This window comes from Brienomyrus brachyistius, chromosome 21 (assembly GCF_023856365.1).
Source record: "Brienomyrus brachyistius isolate T26 chromosome 21, BBRACH_0.4, whole genome shotgun sequence".
Taxonomy (NCBI): domain Eukaryota; kingdom Metazoa; phylum Chordata; class Actinopteri; order Osteoglossiformes; family Mormyridae; genus Brienomyrus; species Brienomyrus brachyistius.
Genome location: NC_064553.1, coordinates 10,637,956 through 10,659,512, shown reverse-complemented (window position 1 = coordinate 10,659,512; position 21,557 = coordinate 10,637,956). Strand labels below are relative to the sequence as shown.

General features: G+C 45.4%; 1 protein-coding gene across 6 annotated transcripts in view; it reads left to right on the top strand.

Annotated features, from left to right (window-relative positions):
* LOC125716424 (neuroligin-1-like) overlaps positions 1 to 21,557 on the top strand; it is a 165,174-nt gene that overhangs the window by 59,439 nt on the left and 84,178 nt on the right. For 4 of the 6 annotated variants that reach the window (XM_048988701.1, XM_048988702.1, XM_048988703.1 and 1 more), the window contains one exon: positions 20,893 to 20,952. The exons of the other annotated variants lie outside the window; for them this stretch is intronic. In XM_048988701.1, the coding sequence (XP_048844658.1) occupies positions 20,893 to 20,952 (60 nt within the window). The remainder of the gene's footprint in view (positions 1 to 20,892; positions 20,953 to 21,557) is intronic. 6 annotated transcript variants of the gene reach the window in all.

Here is a 21,557-nt window from a genome sequence, read left to right as displayed (position 1 = left end):
GAGACTAATCTCACCACAGGTTAACTCGCGTCACAGCTACTATTAAAAACCAGAATCGTTCGGATGTACGCTGATGTCAAACAAACATGGCAAGCTAAACGCCCGCTGCCTGCTCCATGGTTCTTCTGTATAACGCGAAAGAAAATAGAATGTCCTGTTCCTGCCTCTCCAACTACGGGATAATAACTGGACTGTCTTTAAGCCCCCCCCCCTTCCTGGCCAAATGTCACCATATAGTTCACAGAGAATTCTTGCTGAGAGAAATGAAATAGACACAACCCCCCCACCCCGACTGTTTCCGCGGCTCCCACCAATTTACTGATATATTGATCTGTAGATAAGCAATTAGTCCTGCCTGGCATTTTCTATCCACATGATTACCTATAGCCCTATCTGCTAGCAAACACTATTCTCCGGCGTAAATAAAGGATTTTGCTGACGGGTGAAGCTCTGTGGAGTCGGACACTATTAAGACTTTTTAAATTAAGTTTTTCACCTATGCGGGATTTCCCCCCCCCACCCCCCCCCCCCATCTCAATGACCTTTCCATGTACCATGTGCCAAGTAACTTTTGGAACATCATTAAGATTACGGTGAGGAACAATCGTGAAAAATTTACTTGCAAATAGTTTAATTCAAACCAATAAAACTGTAGTGTGAATTATATGCATGTTTTTTTTAATAGGTTGCATCGTTGTTTTTCAAAACAAAACAGACAGACAGATGGACATGACTTTACAGTATGCCCTCCCAATCCTCCCCAGCCCCCTTCAGGTATGCTCAGTGTAGATGGCCACGTGGGAATGGGGAAAGCGGTAATACTGAGGATATCCACGCTAATGCGCCGGAGCCGGGAAAACAAATATATTCCTGTGGTGACAGTGGCAGTGGTATTCCTGCGGGGAAGGGAATAAAGTGTATGGTAACATCACGGTAATGGTAATGAAGCTGCATATTCTTATATCTGCTATACGAATTATCAGTGCTTTTGAGCTGTTAAATTATTTGTTCTTACCCCACCACCATCTGGTGGCAGTGTCAAGTGAGTGATTTAATAATTAAAATACTAAATAGTAAATAAAATTATTTAAATATGGACATGTTTAATTTTACACTGTATTGTTGGTGTGTAGGTGAATTTAAGGACGGGGCAGGGATGGTTTTTGTACACGCAGGGACGGGGTGAGGACGGTTTTGGTATATGTGTGGACAGGTTGGGGACGGTTTTGATACATGTGTGGATAGGGTGGGGATGGTTTTGGTACACGCGTGGACTGGGTGGGAATGGTTTTGGTACACGCGGGAATGGGCTGAGGACGGTTTTGGTACATGTAGGGACGGGGTAAGGACGGTTTTGGTATACGTGTGGACTGGGTGGGGCCGGTTTTGGTACACGTGGGGATGGGGTGAGGACAGTTTTGGTACATGCATGGACTGGGTGGGGATGGTTTTGGTATACGTGGGGATGGGGTGAGGATGGTTTTGGTACATGCATGGACTGGGTGGGGACGGTTTTGGTACACGTGGGGATGGGGTGAGGACGGTTTTGGTACATGTAGGGACGGGGTAAGGACGGTTTTGGTATACGTGTGGACTGGGTGGGGACGGTTTTGGTACACGTGGGGATGGGGTGAGGACAGTTTTGGTACATGCATGGACTGGGTGGGGATGGTTTTGGTATACGTGGAGATGGGGTGAGGACGGTTTTGGTACATGCATGGACTGGGTGGGGACGGTTTTGGTACACGTGGGGATGGGGTGAGGGCGGTTTTGGTACATGGTTTTGGTACACGCGAGGATAGGTGGGGACAGTTTTGGTACACGTGGGAACGGGGTGAGGATGGTTTTGGTACATGCATGGACTGAGTGGGGACGGTTTTGGTACACGCGAGGATAGGTGGGGACAGTTTTGGTACACGTGGGAACAGGGTGAGGATGGTTTTGGTACTCGTGGGGACAGGGTGAGGATGGTTTTGGTACTCGTGGGGATGGGGTAAGGACGGTTTTGGTACACGCAAGGATAGGTGGGGACAGTTTTGGTACACGTGGGAATGGGGTGAGGATGGTTTTGGTACATGCATGGACCGAGTGGGGACAGTTTTGGTACACGCGAGGACAGGTGGGGACAGTTTTGGTACACGTGGGAACGGGGTGAGGATGGTTTTGGTACATGCATGGACTGAGTGGGGACGGTTTTGGTATACGCGAGGACAGGTGTGGACAGTTTTGGTACATGTGGGGACGGGGTGAGGATGGTTTTGGTACATGCATGGACTGAGTGGGGACGGTTTTGGTACACGCGACTATGGGGTGGGGGAGGTTTTGTTTCACGCATGGACTGGGTGGGGACAGTTTTGGTACACGTGGGGATGGGGTGAGGATGGTTTTGGTACTTGAATGAACTGGGTGGGGATGGTTTTGGTACAAGTGGGGATAGGTGGGGACAGTTTTGGTACACGTGGGGACGGGGTAAGGACGGTTTTGGTATATGTGGGGATGGGGTGGGGATGTTTTTGGTACACGTGGGGACGGGGTAAGGACGGTTTTGGTATACGTGGCGACGGGGTGGGGACGGTTTTCGTACCCGCAGGGATGGGGTGAGGACGGTTTTCTTACGGGCTGCGTTCATATCGGAATGTCACTGAACATGCCTGTTATTTATTTAGTTTGGTTTTAATGAGGGGGTGAGGGTGCAGTCTTAGGCTTTATCAAGAGACTTCAGTCTGTAGACGAATGAGTAATTGTATCATTATTATAATGATCATCAATGCATTCTGAAATGCACCCAATGTTTGACTCTTTTGTTGTATTCAGTCGACAGGTGTTTTAATTGCATTCATTTGTTTACTTACTACTAACAATAATTTTATTTCTTTGTTGCTCTTAGTTTTTTTTAAACATTTTTTCAGTTAATAAAGCAACAGGGATAATTATTGTTCATAATTGGCAAAATGGTTTGTAAAACTAATGACTTTTGGTGCAATTAATCAATCCCAGATGCTCTGAATAAGCAGGAATCTAATTATTCTTGACAGGGGAAGCATTTTCTGCTCAGAAACTGTTTACTGTAAATACAGAGGTATGATGAATGCGCTGGTGTGGCTTGATGGATGAGGTAAGATCAGATGCTTGGTATTCCTGGATCGGCCACCGTAAATATTTACCTGCTGTATTCCCGCCCGAATTGCTCATTGCACTGGGATTTCAGGTTCATCGTTCGCCTCTTCACGTGCATCGGCATCTCCAGCAGACGCCGTACTGTGTTCCATCAAGCTTTTGATCTGTACGTGATATTTTCCTCTCGAATTGATTCGCTTTTGTGTCTGGCCGGCCGTAAAGGTCCTCGCCGCGCCCCCGCTGGGATGTTTGCGTGGGGATCAGCGACTTGGGCAAACAGGCTGGCTGTAGGGACATCGCCGCAAAGCAAACCTTCACGTGCTGGATTTTGCCACCGTTTCACGCTTCATGTTTTATTTATTTAACAGACCTACAATTGAGAAAGTGGGGTCAGATGGGTCCCTGGAGCAAGTGGAGTTAATGGCCTTGCTCAAGGAGCCAATGGTGACATCACACTGCTGGCCCGGGGATTTGAACTAGTGACCTCCAATCAGGGGCACAGGGTCCTAACCTGCAGAGTCACACATTGTCCATGTGTTATTTACTCTTGTTACTGTAAAAACTCATCCAGTATGATATTATCTAGATATACTTGTGGATCCGTTAATAGAACAATCCAGATTAAGGTTCCTCAAGGGTTCAACAGCAGGTCCCGTCCTGGAAGCTTAACCAGCTACTGTACCTTCTGCTAACAGTCTTCTGCTGCTTTCATCAGATGAGTGAAGCGTGCTCGATCGGCAGCAGGTAACTGATCTCGGGTGATGGTATCTCCAAAGAGGCACCTCACCTGCAGGTCTGGAAGGGCTGCGTTTATGATGCCCTAAGACAGGGAAGCTGGAATTTGGTGTTTTGCCGCAAACTCCTCTTTCTGTCAAAATCTCACATAAGTCAGGCAGGAAGATGCTCGGTGGGGCGGGCAGGAGGGGGTGAGGGATGACAGCCGCACCACGTCATTGGGTACCGTTCAGACTCGTGTTCCACGTCAAAATTGGGTGCCCCCCTCCACCCCGCCGGGCCCAAAGGGGTACCGCCGTGACCCTTGTGATTTGTAAGGATGGTGTCAAACTGACAAACAGAGAAACAAAATGGCGGCCCCCGGGGTGGATGGGGGGTGCGGATTGAGGCAGTTTTGAACTTTTGCTGGGAGTGCTGAATACTAACCGGGGGAGGCGTCGGAGTGTGAGTAGCCCTGGAGGAGAGGAGGGGTGGGGTTGGGTGGGCAGCTGTGCCCGAAAGGAGCCCGCCTAGTGGCGCGTGACATCCGCTTATTCGGATGCGAGGCTGATGCACGTTTCTGCGGAAAAACCTGCTCTAGGAGCGACTGCACTTTCTTAATGGGATTCATCATACATGCTGAATGCCACTCAATCAGGCTCACGCTAAATGTAATCATTAGCGGTGGAGCGCTGCACTCGAGACAGATTGCCGCTGTGTAGAGTAAATAATATAATTTAGCAATTTATAACAGTGTTTAATTAAAGGTGCTTAATCCAGAGCCTAGGTCTATCAGAATCAGTCACTCGGTAGCACAGATGCATTGATTAAGGGCTACATACTGGAACAGGCAGAGGGAAAGGGCAAGTCTTATTAGAGATGTCCTGATCCAGACCAGCGAGGCAGAAACACAGCGACTGGAGGCTTGGCTTGTCTGGCACGAACAGCCTGGCATGGTCCTCCAGGAGGATCTCCACTTTGCAGTTACCCCAAATATCTCCCCGTGGCCACATGTCAGGATTGGCTGCTAGACAGGGATTGTTGGCGGTAACCTCTATGACCTCCACATACGGGCAAGACATTGAGCTGGTCTTCGGTGACGGTTCTCTCTACAACAACTTGATTCAATTACACCCCTGCTAGCCCTACACCCATACTAGCCTTACACCCCTGATACCCCTACACCTCTGCTTGCTATACACCCCTGCTAGCCCTACACTCTTGCTAGCCATATACCCCTGCTAGCCCTACACCTCTGCTTGCCCTACACCCCTGGCAGCCATACACCTCCACTAGCCCTACACCCATATTAGACTTATACCTCCACTAACCCTACACCCCTGCTAGCCCTACGCCTCTGCTAACCCTAGACCAATGTCCTGCTCTGGTCCTCCTCAGCTCTTGCAATTTGTCTTCTTTTGAATAGCTGCCTGATAGGTTCTTGCTATGTCTGTACAATCGACCCTTCTGCACGACTTTTTTCCCTGTCGCAGTTTTGATACATCGCAGGGTCGTCATAAGAAATTAAATGGGAATTTTTGGGAGTTTTCTGAAAGCCAACACACAAAAAGTTTAGTAACTCATAAATGGATAAAACACATGTACAGTGTCGGTTTGGGGGACGTCAAGCGTGTTTATAACAGCCTCTCACATATCGTCTCGCAGTGATCTCACAGTGATCTCGCAGTGATCTCACAGTGATCTTTGTATCTAGTGTTTCTCGTATCTTTTGCTTCAATTCACTCCGCTTGCCAAGGGGACAAAAAAAATGTACACAGTTTTTGTGAAAGGGTCGACTGTTCTGGCTAGCTCTGAAGCTACTTTCTTTTGTAACTGGGCACGCACTGGAAGCTCAGCCTAGTTGCACTTTTGTCTCCTGACTCCTGGACAGCTGTATGCCTGTAAGGTACTTACTTCCTCACTTTGTACATCGCTTTGGACAAAAGTGTTTGCTAAATAAATAAATGTAGAGGTAAATACAGGGACGCAGTACTTTGTTAATCCACTAAGAGACGCAGTGAATGTGTTGCAGTATATAGACATGGCAGTGAGATTGATTATTGTTTATCGGTTTCGGTGTCACATATCTATACATTCTATCTACTCAGTCTGGACATACCATTTTGATGCTGTGTGTCCTGGCTTGAACACACACCTTGGACATCCTAGTGTCACACTTCCTCGACTTTGATGGCGGCTCATGACTGTCATGGTGCGATTTCCCAGACTGATGTCCTTTAAGGGCGTGTATAATTGTTTGCTAATGGCCGACGAAGGCATGCTTCTGGTGGGATCCCACACTGAGTTTGGCGTAATCCGCTCTGCCGGCCGTGACGTGCATGGCTTCTGTAATCTTCCGCTCCTTAAGCAGAAGGGAACTTCATTATGCGTGGGATGACAAGGGAGCCGTCCTGGAGGTTTTGAGGGCAGGATGCTTGTACATGTACTGTGGTGGAGAGATAAGGCAAAGAAATCAATTAATGGCACGTGAAACATCACTGTTCACTGGGGCGACCCGGGACCAACCTATTCAGGCAGGGCATGTTTGGGTCTGAAGCGAGATTCTGTCCAGTAGAAGTACCAGTAACCAGTGAGTCTGACTACTCGATGAGTCCCCTATGACCGTTAAGGTTTGGGTCGGCCTGTAGAAATAGATTACCTCTTTTCTTTCTTCTGGCTGTTGTAGATCCCAGATCCAGCCGGTTTAGAGTTTGCGGTGCATGGATCGTCAAGCCAGATGGTGCGCTGACTTGGGGGTCTGCCGGATTCGCTGCCATCTGGGGGTGTCAAGGCGTGTCAGACCGAGGAGCTCTCCTGTGACGTGAGCCCCCGGTGGCCGAGGCGTGTGTGTGAGTCAACATGGGAGCAGCACTGGAGCCCTAGGGCTTCCTTCGAAAGCCGGCAGACCCCCCCCCATCGCAATGCACGTCACGTCGGCGAGCCGACCGCCACGGCGATTTAACAGCCGCGCCGTTGCCGTGGCAACCGAGTTTAGGTCAGGCCGTGGGACCTTATTGGCAAGTTTTGCTCTTTGAGGTAATACATTAACCTTGGGTTTCTGGAGGAGCGTGAGGGGACAGAAAGGGCGGGGCTCTTGCCGCGTTTCTGCCTTGCCACACTCGCCATTTCAAACGCTATTAAAACAACTAACCCTGGCTTTAAGGGTTTGCGTGACAAGCCAGCTTCATGCATTCAGATCACTAAATTTAATTGCCAGTTAAATTCACTGTATATGTGGCATGAGTAAATTCCTCAAACGTCACTTAATGTTTGCCGGAGCTACTATAAGTGCGTTAATCAGTGTTTAGTGCTGACTGCGGGCTTGCTGCATGTGTCTGGAAGGGGGCAATAAACAAAAAGAGTGAACTTTTTTGCCCAAAATTAGTGATGAGTAAAGACGGATAAACATGGCTGTGGAGCAGAAGTCTGACAGCCCCCACACTGGGGGTGACTCACACATCAGCGCCCGACTGCAGGGCCTGTACAGGGGGGGTGATGAAGACGCGCAGGTGATGTTCGGGCTGCTTATTAAAATCCCCCTCTGCCTCTTTATCTCTGACATTACTTCTGGTTACTACGGCGACAGTGGGAGTGCCTCTCTGTTCCCTCCACTCCCCCCCCCCCCCCCCCCCCACTGTGCGCTAATGGAATAGCAGTGGGCCAGCAGGAGCCAGCGTCTACCTGGACAGACTCGTAAAATACATCACGGTGGTAGAACTTTGATGATCTCGCCAAAAGTTCTGCCGTTAATTGCCTTGGTTGTGCTTTCAGTCCAAAAGGAAGTGCACAGATTTCACTCTTTAAGCAGCTGGATGTTTTAGCAGAGCAGAGGTATGTCACAGATCCCCCACCCCCACCCCAGGGCGTGACGCAATGGCTGTCACCTCTTCAGCTCATGTCTTCGGTCACTCTTTGGGTGCCGCCTCTCACTCTGTCACTTTCCTCATTTAAAAGGGGGGGGGGGGGGGGGGGGTCAGTAACTATAAAGCCAGCAAGGATGTGGGGAGTATAATTCAGAAGAGGAGAAAAGAGGAGATGATCACATGAAGCCGGAAGAGTTGTTGCTTCCATCGTAGTATTTTTTGTTACAGTCAATCAACCGAATATTGTATAGCAGTGTACACGGGGACCCAGAGTCAGTCCACATTTTTGCTCCCTCCCAGACAGTCCACATTTTTGCTCCCTCCCAGACAGTCCACATTTTTGCTCCCTCCCAGACAGTCCACATTTTTGCTCCCTCCCAGCTCCCTTCCAGCAGTCCACATTTTTGCTCCCTTCCAGCAGTCCACATTTTTGCTCCCTCCCAGCTCCTTCCCAGACAGTCCACATTTTTGCTCCCTCCCAGCTCCTAAGAAAAAATGTGGACAGTCTGTGGTTCCCCGAGGACTGGATTGGGAAACACATACAGAAACAGGTACACATGCTGTACAGTATGCCAGCATAAGGTCAGATTCTTTTTAATGAAGAATAAGTGGGTGTGGTCAGAGTTCGTGAGTGTGTTAGTTAACAAATGCCTGGTTTGACTTGCTCTCGATGCCAGGAATCTTAATTTGATCTCGCGCATGCGTATGCTGCCGCGGCTAAATCGAGATCTCAGACGACGGCCCTGATCTGATAGGACTCCCACTCGATAGAGCTGCGAAATCCGACAGCGGAATTCAAGGCTACCTGCGAGTGCCATAAATCCTTATCACTAGGGAGTCACTCCCAGAATAGGTAATAGGGGATTTGAGTAAAAATATCTTTCACCGGGGAACGGGGGGGGGGGGGGGGGGCTCATTAGCCCGTATGATTTAGAGTCTGGAGTCGTTTAATAAATTCCGGTAATAAACAGATCGATGGATCAGATCTGGGGGAGTTTCTGAGCATCGCTGGTGTCGTTTTCGGCTTTTTCCGCTGTGTGTGGCTTAAAAACGAAACACGGTCTGTAATTGCTGTCTCCCGTCCCTGACTGCCGGGTTCCCCGGCTGGTTTGATCATCCATCGACGGTGAGGTTAGCTGGTCTAAGATGCACCGGAGGCATCTGGCATCCGACTGGCCAGATCACGTAGCCGATATGACTGTATCAGGTGCAGATCTCCGCTAACTTCTGTAGTGTATTAGAGGCTGTGAAGTGGTACCAGAACGCAATATCTATTGCCATTTATCCCCTGGAGTGCTGAGGAGAAAGAGAAGAAAAACTGCAGGCCGTAGCGATGCAATATCCATGGCAACCCCGAACCCACCTATTCTGCGGAAATTGTGAAAGCAACAGGCGTTTGCTATCTCAGGCTTGGGGGTGGGAGGTGGGGGGGGGGCACGCTGGATTTGATCTGTAAGGTAACAAAAGTGAGACTAGCATGGATGGGCTGTTTTATCGGAGGGCAGTAAGGACCTTGTCCGCAATATAAAGTGAAGCACATTCTGTATAGGGAGGACAGTAAACACTAGCAGTAAATGCTTGTCGTTCGTCAGTTTCCTCTATTTAAACTTTGTTGTCTTGTGAGATGTTGTTACTCTTGAAGATATTGTTCAAAAGCTGTGATCAGCTAGCATTAGCTAAAGATACTAAGTGATGCTAATGCTAAAGATACTCAGGCGGTTCTATAGAAAACCCAGTTAATGTTCTCGCTGTTCTCTGCTAATTCAGGGCAACATTTGCTGAGGCAGGTAAACTTAAGCACAGTACCAGCCCAAAGGTCCAAACCGCACTCCTTTCCTAGGACTTGATCCCGTGACCATATGGTCAGGAATCCTTGTCTTTAGCTGATTTATCTGTTGCCGGGCCTGAACTGCATTCACCCATCTGCATCGCTGAGTTTGCTTTGCACCTATTGGACACACTTGCGCCATGATCCCAGTTCATGCACTAGTCCCACCCCCTTCTCCCATGCAGCTGGGTGCATTCCATCCATTTTCTGTACCCACTTGTCATGGGGGAATTAAGCAATCACAGGGCATGTGTACCATTTGGTAATTCCGATTACTAAATGGTACACGGGGGGGGGGAGGGGAACGAGAGAACATTCAATTTCCACACACACACACGCACACACACACACACACACCACACACACACACACGCACACACACACAACTTTGTAATTATATCTTTGTGGGGACTCTCCATTCGTTCCTATGGAGAAAACTCTAATCCCAACATGAAGACCTTAAGCCCTAGCCAACCCTAAGCTTAACCATAAGTAACCAAACTAAATTTGTACTATTTTGATTGCATTCACAGATCTTTGCGGGGACCTGAGAAATGGTCCCCACAATGTCAGAATAACAGGTTTTATTCACATCGTGGGGCACGCAGCCAGGACAAAGATATAAACCCTAGTCCGAATGGTGCAAGGCAACAGTGTTACCCACTGCACCACCCCACTGGGTGTTTTCACTGTGATTGTTGGATTTAACTAGGGGACGGCGTTATGCCTGAGTGACAAGGAATTCATGTATATTTGCATAAAGAAGCGCTGAATCATTTCCCCCTGTCCTTTGTGAGGGAGTCTTTCTACCCAGTTTTTGCTCAGGTTGCCCTGCCCGCAGATGGCTCTCAGTCAAGCCCGAAGCCTATTAACGGCCTGCCTATAGTTTGACATACTTCAATAGTAATTAAAGTCGCCCGAGAGTAATTTCCCAGTTCATTACCCCTTTTCCTGCAGTGTTAGTATGTAGACATTTACCCTGATAATTCTCCAGCGTAATTCAGCAGAACTTGGTTCTGCAAACCGGCAACACGGCCATATTTAAATTTGAATCCGTTCTCCCGGGTTTTTAAATCTCTGTGTATATAGTTTTGCTTCCAGGATATATCTGGGACTGAGCGAAGAGCATTTACTGAATCAGAAAGGCTGTTATTCCCTGTCCTGGTGGGGGGGGGGGGGGTGGGGGGGAGGTATTCCGGGGAGATGTAGCGGAGTCCTTTGAAGACAAGTGATGTGAAACGTCTCACTTTTTGATTAAACGTACCACCGACCAATACAAATCGCAGAGACAGCGGCTGGATTCTGGCGAGTGGAAAAAGTTTGTACTCCTACTCTTCTCATCCAGGTTATTTTTATATCCCACTGCACCGTTTGGATAAATATACACTTTATATTTGCCCCCATTCCCCGTTTTTAAAAAAAAAGCCAGAATCAGTTTGTCCGTGTTTTCGGATTTTAAAAGAAGACAGACTCAAAAATGAAAGTCACACATCGAATATGTGATTCTGTAGCTATTGCCTTTGATTGACTCTTCTTATAAATCCTCACTGTGGGGAGTAGGCAGGTCCTTTGATGTAATATTTAATGTAGAAATAACAAAAGAATTAAAAATGGAGCAGGATATATTGTGAATGCTCAGGTGGGGGTGTGAAAAGATGATGATAAACATTTTGGCTTTGAAGGGTTTTTCTCCAGAACGTGAGCTGAAGCTAAAGTGCTCATGTGATTCCATCATCGCCTCTGTCATGGTGCCCAGTTACAGCACCACACCCCCCCCCCCCCCACCACCCAGCCGCCTTCCACCCACAGACTTCAATGACAACTGTTGCTCAAACCATCATAACTGTTTCCCATTTGTTCCGGTGAATGACTGTCAGGGATCTTCCTGTTACTTATTTTCCGACCCTGATAAATAACTGTCCTGCTCTCTATAGATGCTGGGGGTAGGGCGGGGGGGGGGGGGTAGCTTTTACCAATTTAGTGTGAAAACTGAGTTCCAAGGAGCTGAACTCTCATCAGAGTTATGGTATTACAGAACTGAAGCAGTTGGGGGGGGGGGGGTTAGGTTACCTTCTGTGTGGGAGTAGCTGAATGAAAGCAGCATTCAAAATCATGGATTTAAAATACCGCAACTGAATGTGATGAAGACGATGGGGCCACTTCTGTCATTAATGCGAATGAATGTCATACCTATTTAGAGGCTGAAATTGATCAGTATGGAGTCTGTGTTTCTCAATAAGAGAGTTACTGTCACCAAGCGTGCTGTGATTGTCTAAAAAAACATTGGAACATAATAAAATTGGTCTGGGTTGGGGTCCCAGTGTAATATTCTTTCATGGGGCCTAAAATCTGTAGTGGTACCACTGATGGCCACCTTTTCCTCGTGTGATATTGGTGAGATTGAAAGCACCGTGTCATGGTCCTAGTGGCCTATTTTGGCTGCACCGGGAATGCCATATGCTCCATGAATAAATGAAGCTGATTTTTCTGGGAGAGTAATTCCGCCCCCTGGCTTTGGTGACGGATTTGGGCTTCATGAACGCCGCCAGCCCGGACGGAACCCGAGACACGCTGACCGCCGTCCAGATTTTCTCCCTTTGGTTCGGAGCTTTGAAACTGGAATCGTTTGAAAATGTAATTCGGTGGCAAATTAGCCCCCTTGCTGTTGGCCAGCGCGCGTGACCGCTTTATAATTCCCCCTCCCGCCAAGAATCTTGGTCTGCCCGCCCCCACCCCCAACCCCGGGCTCCCCTAGAAGGTGTTCGAGTCTGCTGACACCCCCTTGTCAGAACCAGGTGCCCAGTGCCCCTGTGTCTGTGAATTACAGCTAACTGGTAGCGAGGGGTAAAATCTCTCTGAACTCCATCACGGGCCTGACTGGTTTATGGACTGGGAGAGGCTGCTTAGTGTTTGGGCGCGGAGTGCCAGGCAGTATCTATCGCTGCCCAGATGCCTCAAATCAGGCCAGTTAGTTCACCCTCTTAGAGGAAAGATGTGGTGGATGTTTTGTTCTTTTTAACGCTGTCTTCCTGTGTATATGGGCATGTTTTATTGGTGGGGGGGTGGGGGGGTGGGGGGGGGCGTTTAAATCAAACGGTCTCAAAGCCCTCCTGTCTTTTTTGGTTTTCTTTCTTGTATTTTATACTGGGGAGACAAAATATTTGTTCGCGGCTGGAAAAAAAGCACAGTGCTGCCATATTCTGCAGAACCGTCACAAACAACCAGCCTGGGTTTCTTTGCCAGCGAAGGGCCCTTTTAAATTTCTGGGCTGGGGGTTTGGGGGGAGGGGGGGCACCTCCTAGTCATCACTGCCAGAGCCCTTGGGGAGAGCAAAAGGGAAAAGATGGGCTAGAGCAGAAGGGTGTCCTGTACAAAGGGGAGTGTTTGGGTTCTGCAGAAAGCCCTACAGGTGTATCTGGGAGCAGTAAAGCTTTTTTCAGTTCCACGCTTTGGACGTTGTCAGTGGACATTATCTTCTGAGTCTATTCTGCTGTTTCACCTCCTTACCAGCTGCCAGCTCGCACCGTTTTGCCCTCGGAAGGCTTTATTCCATCTCCTGCCTTAGTTTCCACGTCTAAAATCGTTCTCGAGTCGTCTTGATATAACAAAGTGGAACAAAACATACAGATGTTTCAGCTTGCAGACAAGAATACGTTTTCCCTTCCGCTGCTCTGAGCTCGATGTGAAACTGCATTTGAAAACCATCTTTCTCTGTGGCCGTGAGCCTTTCATGTCACACCCTACAGGCGAAAGCTACAATTTGTAGAGTTTCATGCAGTTCAGCTCAATAATTGTTTGCAATTACTTGCATTCTGTTTCAGTCAATTACAAGGATGCTCTTTCCCTGGGTTTGCAGAGAATTTTCAAGGGATGGGTGCTCTGCTGGGGGGTGGGGGTGCAGTCCCCCCTCAGCAAACAAAAACAAAATTGATCGGGTTGCGGTTTGCTAAGTTGGTCCAAAAGGGAAACTTCAAGAGGGCCTCTAAATGGGAGGTACTTTGAATGCACAGGCACCCCCCCAACTGCCCCCCCCCACTTCCTTACTCTTTCCGATAAAATGCTTCATTAGGGTACAGATTTTGAGTTATTCATTACTTCCCTATTGAGAAACGTAATCATGGTGATTAAGCACTGAGATCCCTGAGTTAGAGATGAACATGTCGGTTCCTGAGTAGCAGATCCTCAGCTTCAGGACCCCTCCTGTCTATGTGGTGGGGGGGCTGGGTGGGGGGGACCTACAGCGCTGTGTCAGTGGAGTACCGTGCCGGGATGTTTATGCGACCGCGTGCCTGGATTTCCACTTCAGGGGCGTTAAGCCGCACGACGTGCCCGGCGCTCATTATGGGATGTGTCATTGCGCGCTGTAGCCTGTCATCATTCTCCCTGCTCCTAATGAAATTGTCATCACCTACCCCTTGACAACGCCACCCTCTCTCCCCGAATGTTACCTCTCTAAATGATGTCCCTTCCTGCTCTAACGAGCCCTGCCTTTTTTTTTTTTACCCTGATGCCACCTTGACATTCAGATCAGCTCTCCTCGGCGCGCCCCCCAGGGAGGATCCTAAGAAATAACCTCCTTTCTGACATTCAGGGCTGGTATTTGAAAGCGATGTTAGATCTTTTTCGCCGGGCTTTTTGGACCCTTGTGTTTAGACTCAGAGAATGTCAGCCGTGTGAGGTGAATAAAATATTTATTAAACGTTTTGTGACTGCTGATCTATATACTGTACGTACAGGCGGGACAGCGAGGCCAGCGTCATCAGGAGAATGTCCCAGAAGCGGAACACGGTGTTTTGGAATTCTTTTTCTTATCCAGCTCAGGAGGCCACTTGTGTTGTTAAGATTTTGGGAAAGACCATTCTGCATTTGGGGGGGACTTTAAAACGAGGGCTTATTATGCATCTGTGTCCTAATGCTTACATTTTTTGTCATTTTACTCAAGAGTAAGGGACTCTTCTTGGCTGCTGCTCTTGTTTACCTGATGGGCTGGGACTACGCTTGGGCGGTATTACAGTAATTACCCCCCACCCCCACTTGGTGAATGCCCCCCTTGTTCACTGAACTTTATTCCAGCAATTCACTAATAATGAATTATAAGCAATGCTGTTGAAAATACCATCAAAATACTGTTTATTCCTATAAATTGTGTGCATAGTTTGAAAGACGGATACTGCCCAAACCTAGTCAGGGTGAGCATGTGGCCGGCAGTGGATGCTCCTCCTTTGCCTTGTGCTCATGTGATGCCTCTTTCCCAGCTGGCCCTTGGAAATGAAACAGCTCTTTGTAGTGTTTCTCATTTCGTTATAACACACTGTACCAACCCTGATTATTGATAAGTAAGTTCCAATCAGGCTATGTGACTAGATCTTCTTCTGAGACATCTGTCCATTATGTATCCGTGGCCTCTTATCCAGTGAAGGATCACAGGAGCGTTCCAGAGTCACAGTGCCTGAGGTGGACTGTCACAGGGAGCACAGGCCAAGAGCAATTTACAGACCTTTTCGAGACGTCCTCTTAGTGACATACCAGAGTCGTGTTTGAGTCAACCTTGGGCAGTGATGGCTGTGGGCAGTGGTGGCTTAATGGTTAGGGATGCGCACTTGTAATTGAAAGATTGCAGGTTCGAATCCCCGACCAGCAAGGCACCACTGAGGTACCCTGAGCAAGGTACCGCCCCCATCAAAGGGCACTGAATTAGCTGCTCCCTGCTGTGTTGTGGTGCTGTGTGCACTGTATGCTGTGGTGTGTCAACAATGATTAATTAATAAATTAAATTAGTTGGGTTGGAGCAAGACCAAGTCCAATGGGGGGGGCTGCCTTCAAAGACAAGATTGAGACCATTACTCAGTCTGGGTAGCCAAGTCCAAGCTTAATTCTCGACGTTGAATCTGAATTGAAAAACGATAAATGACAGATACTACAGTAGCTAAGCTAAGACAAGAAATCGAGGGGCTGCATGCAGGCTGCACATGTGTGCTATGGACTCAGATGGACCCGGGAAGGCATTCGAATCCAAGTCACGAGTAAAATTCACCCAAGTGCGTGACAAGACCGAGTACATTTACATGTAAACTCAAGACTGGATGCCAGTTCCACAGCTCGTGTGACGTGTGCTAAGGAAAACCATGAATAGTGATGCTGGATTGGCAGGCAGATCAGGGAAAGCAGACCTGCAGAGTCATTAGATTAGATTCGTTAAATTAAATATTTGTGGATATTGTGAGTGAAGGTAACAGAAACACTTCTGCTGCTAATCTGCACTGACGAAACTCTCTGTAACAGCAACAAGTCTGCGTCAAGATCCTGCAAAATTTCAAGTGTGCAGATAATTATTTTATTAGCCGTAGTACAGGAAAGGCATGTTTTGATATCTCACTTAATAACCTTTGGCACAGCTGGGGCACAAGAGGGCAGACTAATAAACTCAACCCTCAGATGTAAAATCAAAGGGATAATTTATTCCAATTTACCTCACATACTGATAATTACTAAACGCATCTAGTTTGCTATGAAGTACTGTGTGTATTACCCAGCTTATAAATCATTCTAATGAAAATGGATCAAAATGTAATGTTTCTAAACCGACCAAAAGAAATTTCCATTTGAGCTGGTGAACCGTGTCCTCAGAATGCAAATACAAAATGTTATTTGCTTAAAACTGATATCTGCTGGTCATTAAAGGGAGCAAATGGTCTCTGCCTTCAGACAGAAATCTCCGCTTTTATGGAACCTGTTTGTTCACCTTATATAGCTAATGGGGACCTTTGTGAATCGGTTCTGGCCTGCAGACCCAAATCCAGACAAAAACTTTAGTATCCAAACTGGTGAATCTTATGAATCCACAGCAGTCATGTGGTTCCTTTCTCATCCTGAACAGAAATGATATAATATAATATATATATATATATATATATATATATATATCTATATATATATATATATATATATATATATATATATATATATATATATCATTAAGTTTAGTTGACAATATATAACTTGTAGCTTGTCTACAATGTTATCTATGCAAGCCACTGGACTTGTTATTTATTATATTTATTATAAAACAATATTCTATCCTCATTTTGCACAATTATACAAATGAAGGAAAAATGTGTTCGGTTCTAACAGAAGTGCCGTGGAGATTCATTATTCTGTAGAAGTGTCTGCAGGTTTTTAGATTGATGGTACAGCAAACTAAGAATAGTTACTGTTACCATGACAGCTCGGATAATACCTGGAGACGCGTAGCAATTTAATGAAAATATGTTCTGAAAATAAAGTAGATTTTGTAAGTGCACTTTTTACATTCAGCATGTTAATTTAATGTATGTTACTAATAAAATTATTCTTAAAGTCACTCACAGCGCAAAGTATTCTGATCCTATTCTGATAAATATTTTTTTTGAATTAGCGTGTGTATTAAATCAAAACAAAGCTGGAGCATTTTAATATAAGCAATATGTCATAAATTGATAACATTACTTGAAGTGGGCACAAAGACTCAGTTACTACTGAAGTACAAATCATGAACAAATATAGTAGCTACTAGAGATAAAAGATGCATCTTGATTCATTAATGATTAACAAACAGAATATCGGTATTTCACTTGTGTAATTACTTTTTCCTTCAATAGTTCCTTTAGTAGTTCCTTCAGTAGTTCACAAAGGTTTACAAATTTAACAGACAGTAACAAATATATTACATGTGTCACGATTCATTAATGATGAATGAATGTGAGATCAGTATGTAACTAAGACTTAGTTTGTGGTTAATTAATAAATAAGTTATTGCTTAATACTATGTCATTTGTGCCCCCTCAAGTAAAGTGTTACCCATAAAACGTTTTGCCATCGTCTGAAGTGAAATTTTAGAACCTTTTGGTGATCAGTAGTCATCGTTAAGATACCACAGCACACAGTGCACAACAAAGAAATGTGTCCTCTGCATTTAACCCATATGTGACAATGTGACTTAGCAGGGGGCAGCTAATTCAGCGCCCGGGGAGCAGTGCGTGGGGGCGGGACCTTGCTCAGGGTACCTCAGTGGTGCCTTGCTGGTCGGGGATTCGAACCTGAAATCTGTCAATTACAAGTGCGCTTCCCTAACCATTATTGGGGCATCACAATGAACAGCTACATTGTTTTGTCTGTTTTGCATTAACAATTATATCTGTGTTTCTAAACTCCTGCAGTTATACGCCATCTCTGCTGAGCCATTACATTTAGCACTTATGTCTGGGGTAATTAGACTGATAATTAGACTAATCAACCAGTGATAAATGCCTGCCACTCAGTAATTACTTTATAACTAAGTCGTTTTCAACTTTAACATTTAAACAAACTTTCTCAATTTGAATTTTATTGCATAAAAAATGTACTTTAGGAAAAACCCTTCCTAGGGGTATCAGAGGTTGTCATTTCCTCTGACTGTTGATGATGGCAGTCATGTCATCAACAGTAACAGTTAATGATGAGCAACATGACAGAAAGGCTTTATATTACATGCTTTAAGTTCTTGCTAATAGTATCGGAAACCTTAGAATAAACTACTTGTTGATCGACCAAGTTGGCGATGGTCAGAAGTGAGTTTAGTTAGTATCTAAAAACAGTTCCTGGTGACGTCAGTTCAGCAGCTCCTGGGGTCACCAGCAGGATCGAGTAGTTCTTGTAAAGGAGCATATTTTACTGTTGAAGGATGACAAATCACGTTGGGGCCAGGTGTCCTTCTCAGTGGCGTGGGATGAAGGTGTCTGTCGGATAATCTCGGCAGTTTAAAAGTTAAGTTTGAGGAGTCGAGATTCCGCACACCCACTAAATCTCAGTGGCAGCTGAAACCCCCCATAAACAGGTTTTGATCTGTGAACCTGGCATGTTTCATGTCTTTAGCCTCAGTGCTTATCCTCGCCTTGCTTTCAGAAAGAGCTGCTGCATTTGTGATGGGTACCAAACCAAAACACTATCAGCCTGGCGTTTTTTTAAACCCCGGTCACTACTCAATAGGGCCCTATTTATTGAAAGACTAAGTGCTTTTTAACGGTTCTTCCAAAGCAACATGTGGTTTTATCGTTTATATTGCTGGATGTTTTACTAGCAAAGGCTGAGGCGAGTAGCTTGTATTACAGCAGACCTTGTCCAGGCAACCTTCAGCTTATGGTTTCCAACCTTTTAACTGGCATACAGCCTGGTACGTTTGATGTGTCATTGATGTGATTTTTAGTTCTAGCTGTGCGTTACCTGTTCGTCTTTGGGGATAGAGATAAGGATCAATTGAGGCGGTGCTTTGGATCTTCTTTAGGTATTAATCCTTTCCCCACTTTTTGTCATGTTCTCTCAGGTGAAAGAGATTAATTCCATCTTTCATGGATAGTAACCTCATATGCTACGTGCTGGATGGTAATCTTTAATAGGCGTCCTAATAAGAGCCAATGGGATGTAGGTCTAAGCGGCTGGTGATTGACAGTAATCCATCCATCCATTGTAGCCTTCCCTTTGCACTGTTTTCCATCACTGTATGGCACAGGTCAGAGTGTATCCCAGTTGTCTGATTGCTGATCGTCTTATCTCTCTAAGTAATGAAGTTAGTCTGTTTCTTCGTTAAATTTCCAAGGAATGTCATGGTTATTTCAGTTCACCTGTGCTTGTATTTCACTGTATCCTTTATCAGATTTGAAAGCAATTTCTTTAATTCACTTTGGCAATATCCAATATTGTTTCACAGAAATACTCTGAAGGTGTGATTACAGCAAAATTACAACCCCCCCCCCCCCCCCCCCAAATGCTATTGGGCAATTATGACAAACTGGTATGCATCATATGTGTTTATTAAAGTTTTTATGATGGTGTTCCTTCTGGTTAAATTCACCTGTGCAGTGAAGATATTGCCACTATATCAGACATTGCCTTTATAGCAGTTTCTGAAGTGCTGTCTTATTGCATTATGTTTGAGTCCTTTTTGTCTGGAAAATGGCAGCCAGTTACAGGTGCTTTTTTAAAAATATAAAACTCTGGCATTAATTCATTTTCAGCCACTGGAATAATTCGTTATGTAAAATCATCAAGTACTGCCACGAGCAAACTTTATTTCTTTACACACTTTCAGCCATGCAGAAAGGTGTTGTCATGACGACTGCAATTAAGCCACTGCGAAAGGGTGGGAAAATGTATAATAAATGTGGGAGATTAAAAAAGCACGACTATATTCTGCTTTTGGAAGTGTGCCATTTGACACTGGTTATTGATTGTAAGGTTTAATACACACTACTGTGATCTTCATATATTTTGCATGATTGTTTTGAATATGTCAGCTGTCTGTGTGTGTGTGTATCCTGTCCTGCACATGCATGTTTTTCTGCTTTTGCTGCTTCATCCCTGTCTCTGAAATGTACCGATAAACCAGTGGTGGCTGGTGGCAAAAAAAAAAAATTGAGGAGGTAAGAAGATAATACGTTTAACAGAATTACCGGAGTAATTCTCACAGACAGGAGAATTACTCCTACAGAAACACAGGAGTTATTCCAAAGAAGAGAAAAAAATGTGTTTTTTAAAAGACAATAAAATTCTAGTAATAAGTTACTCATTTCATAATTTAATCTCAAATATTGAGGTACGTCCTCTACCTCTCTGGACCAACCACCTCTGCTATAAACCCATTCTGGGAATTAGTCTGGTTCTGAAGTGTCTTTTTCCTCTATGCTGCTAACATGTTTCCTGTTCCCCCAGTATCCCTTAGAACTATATCCCAGTAACAATAATCCACCGTAGCCTTTGATAACTTCCTGCTTTATATATCAGACAGTGACCCTGCCCGCATTTTTGCAACCGCCGCTAAATGCGATGGCGCTTCACTTAAAGTGCTTGGATTTTTACCCTAAGGGTGTTTTTTTGATTTTCGATTCCTTCTCAAGGTTGGTATGAACTTGTGTGGAGTGGCTGCACTCTGTCTCAGCACATTTCTGACGCGATACAAAGCAGAAAGTTTTCAAAGGCGGCATGAATGACTGCGGCGAGCCGGTGGATCTTCGCTGTGTTTGTGGACGGTGGAGACAAGCGAAAAATATTAATAAACCCAAAATATTATATCTTTAATCCTGTCACTCTTTTAAAAATTTGAAAGCATGCAGAACTTGTTTCTGAGTATTTTTTTTTTCTCTGTGTGGTTTTTGGTGTTACACATCTTTGAATAACTTTCTTATCGCGCAGTTGTCTTTACATCAAATGAATGTGTTCTTTTTTTTCTTTTCTTGTCTGAGGACTCTGACTTCATAAGGACACCTAAAGTAAAGCCTTTCTATAATACGATGCCTTTTTTTCTGGCTTGTCTGCTCTTGAATGCACTGTTTCCTCCATTTTCTCCATTCTTGATTCTAGGTCCCCTTTCAAAGAAACAGAATGATGATTTAAGTGATAATGACGATGCTGAGGATGAAGGTATTTTTTTTGATGCCAAACTGATATGCATGACAAGGGAAATCTCTTTTTTTTTCTTCCCCTCGTTTGCTTCTCTTAATTTTCTTGTCCTTTTTTAAAATTGAAGAATTTTTCCCTCCTGTTTTTCGATGGATGTGTTTGATCTTTTTTTGCTTGGTGTTCCGTGTCCCTCCTCGTTCTTGAATACCTCATTGTACAAAACCTTTCGTAGGTTTTTTTGCTTGAATTCTTTTTTTTTGTTTTACCTCTAATATTTACATGTTTCATCCCACCTCCACAAAACTGTCAAAACTGACTAATACTCTCGTATCACCACCGTTTTTGCATGTTTTTTTCCCCTCCCAACTCATTGAATTTTTCAGTGTTAAACGGATAATACTGAGAAAGGTGTTGTAAACATTACTGATACTAACATGTCAGGTCATGTTGTTTGGGGCGGTGCGATACTGAGTGTTTTCTAAGCAACATTTGGTTATGTTCCTTGGATCTGTGCAGGAGGTTGCATCCTGTGTTATGTTTTACAGCCATGTTCTCCCAAAAGAGGCCGCAGACACCCTACAAACCTAGGGATGGACAGTGTTAGTTGTTGAGAGCACTTAAGAACA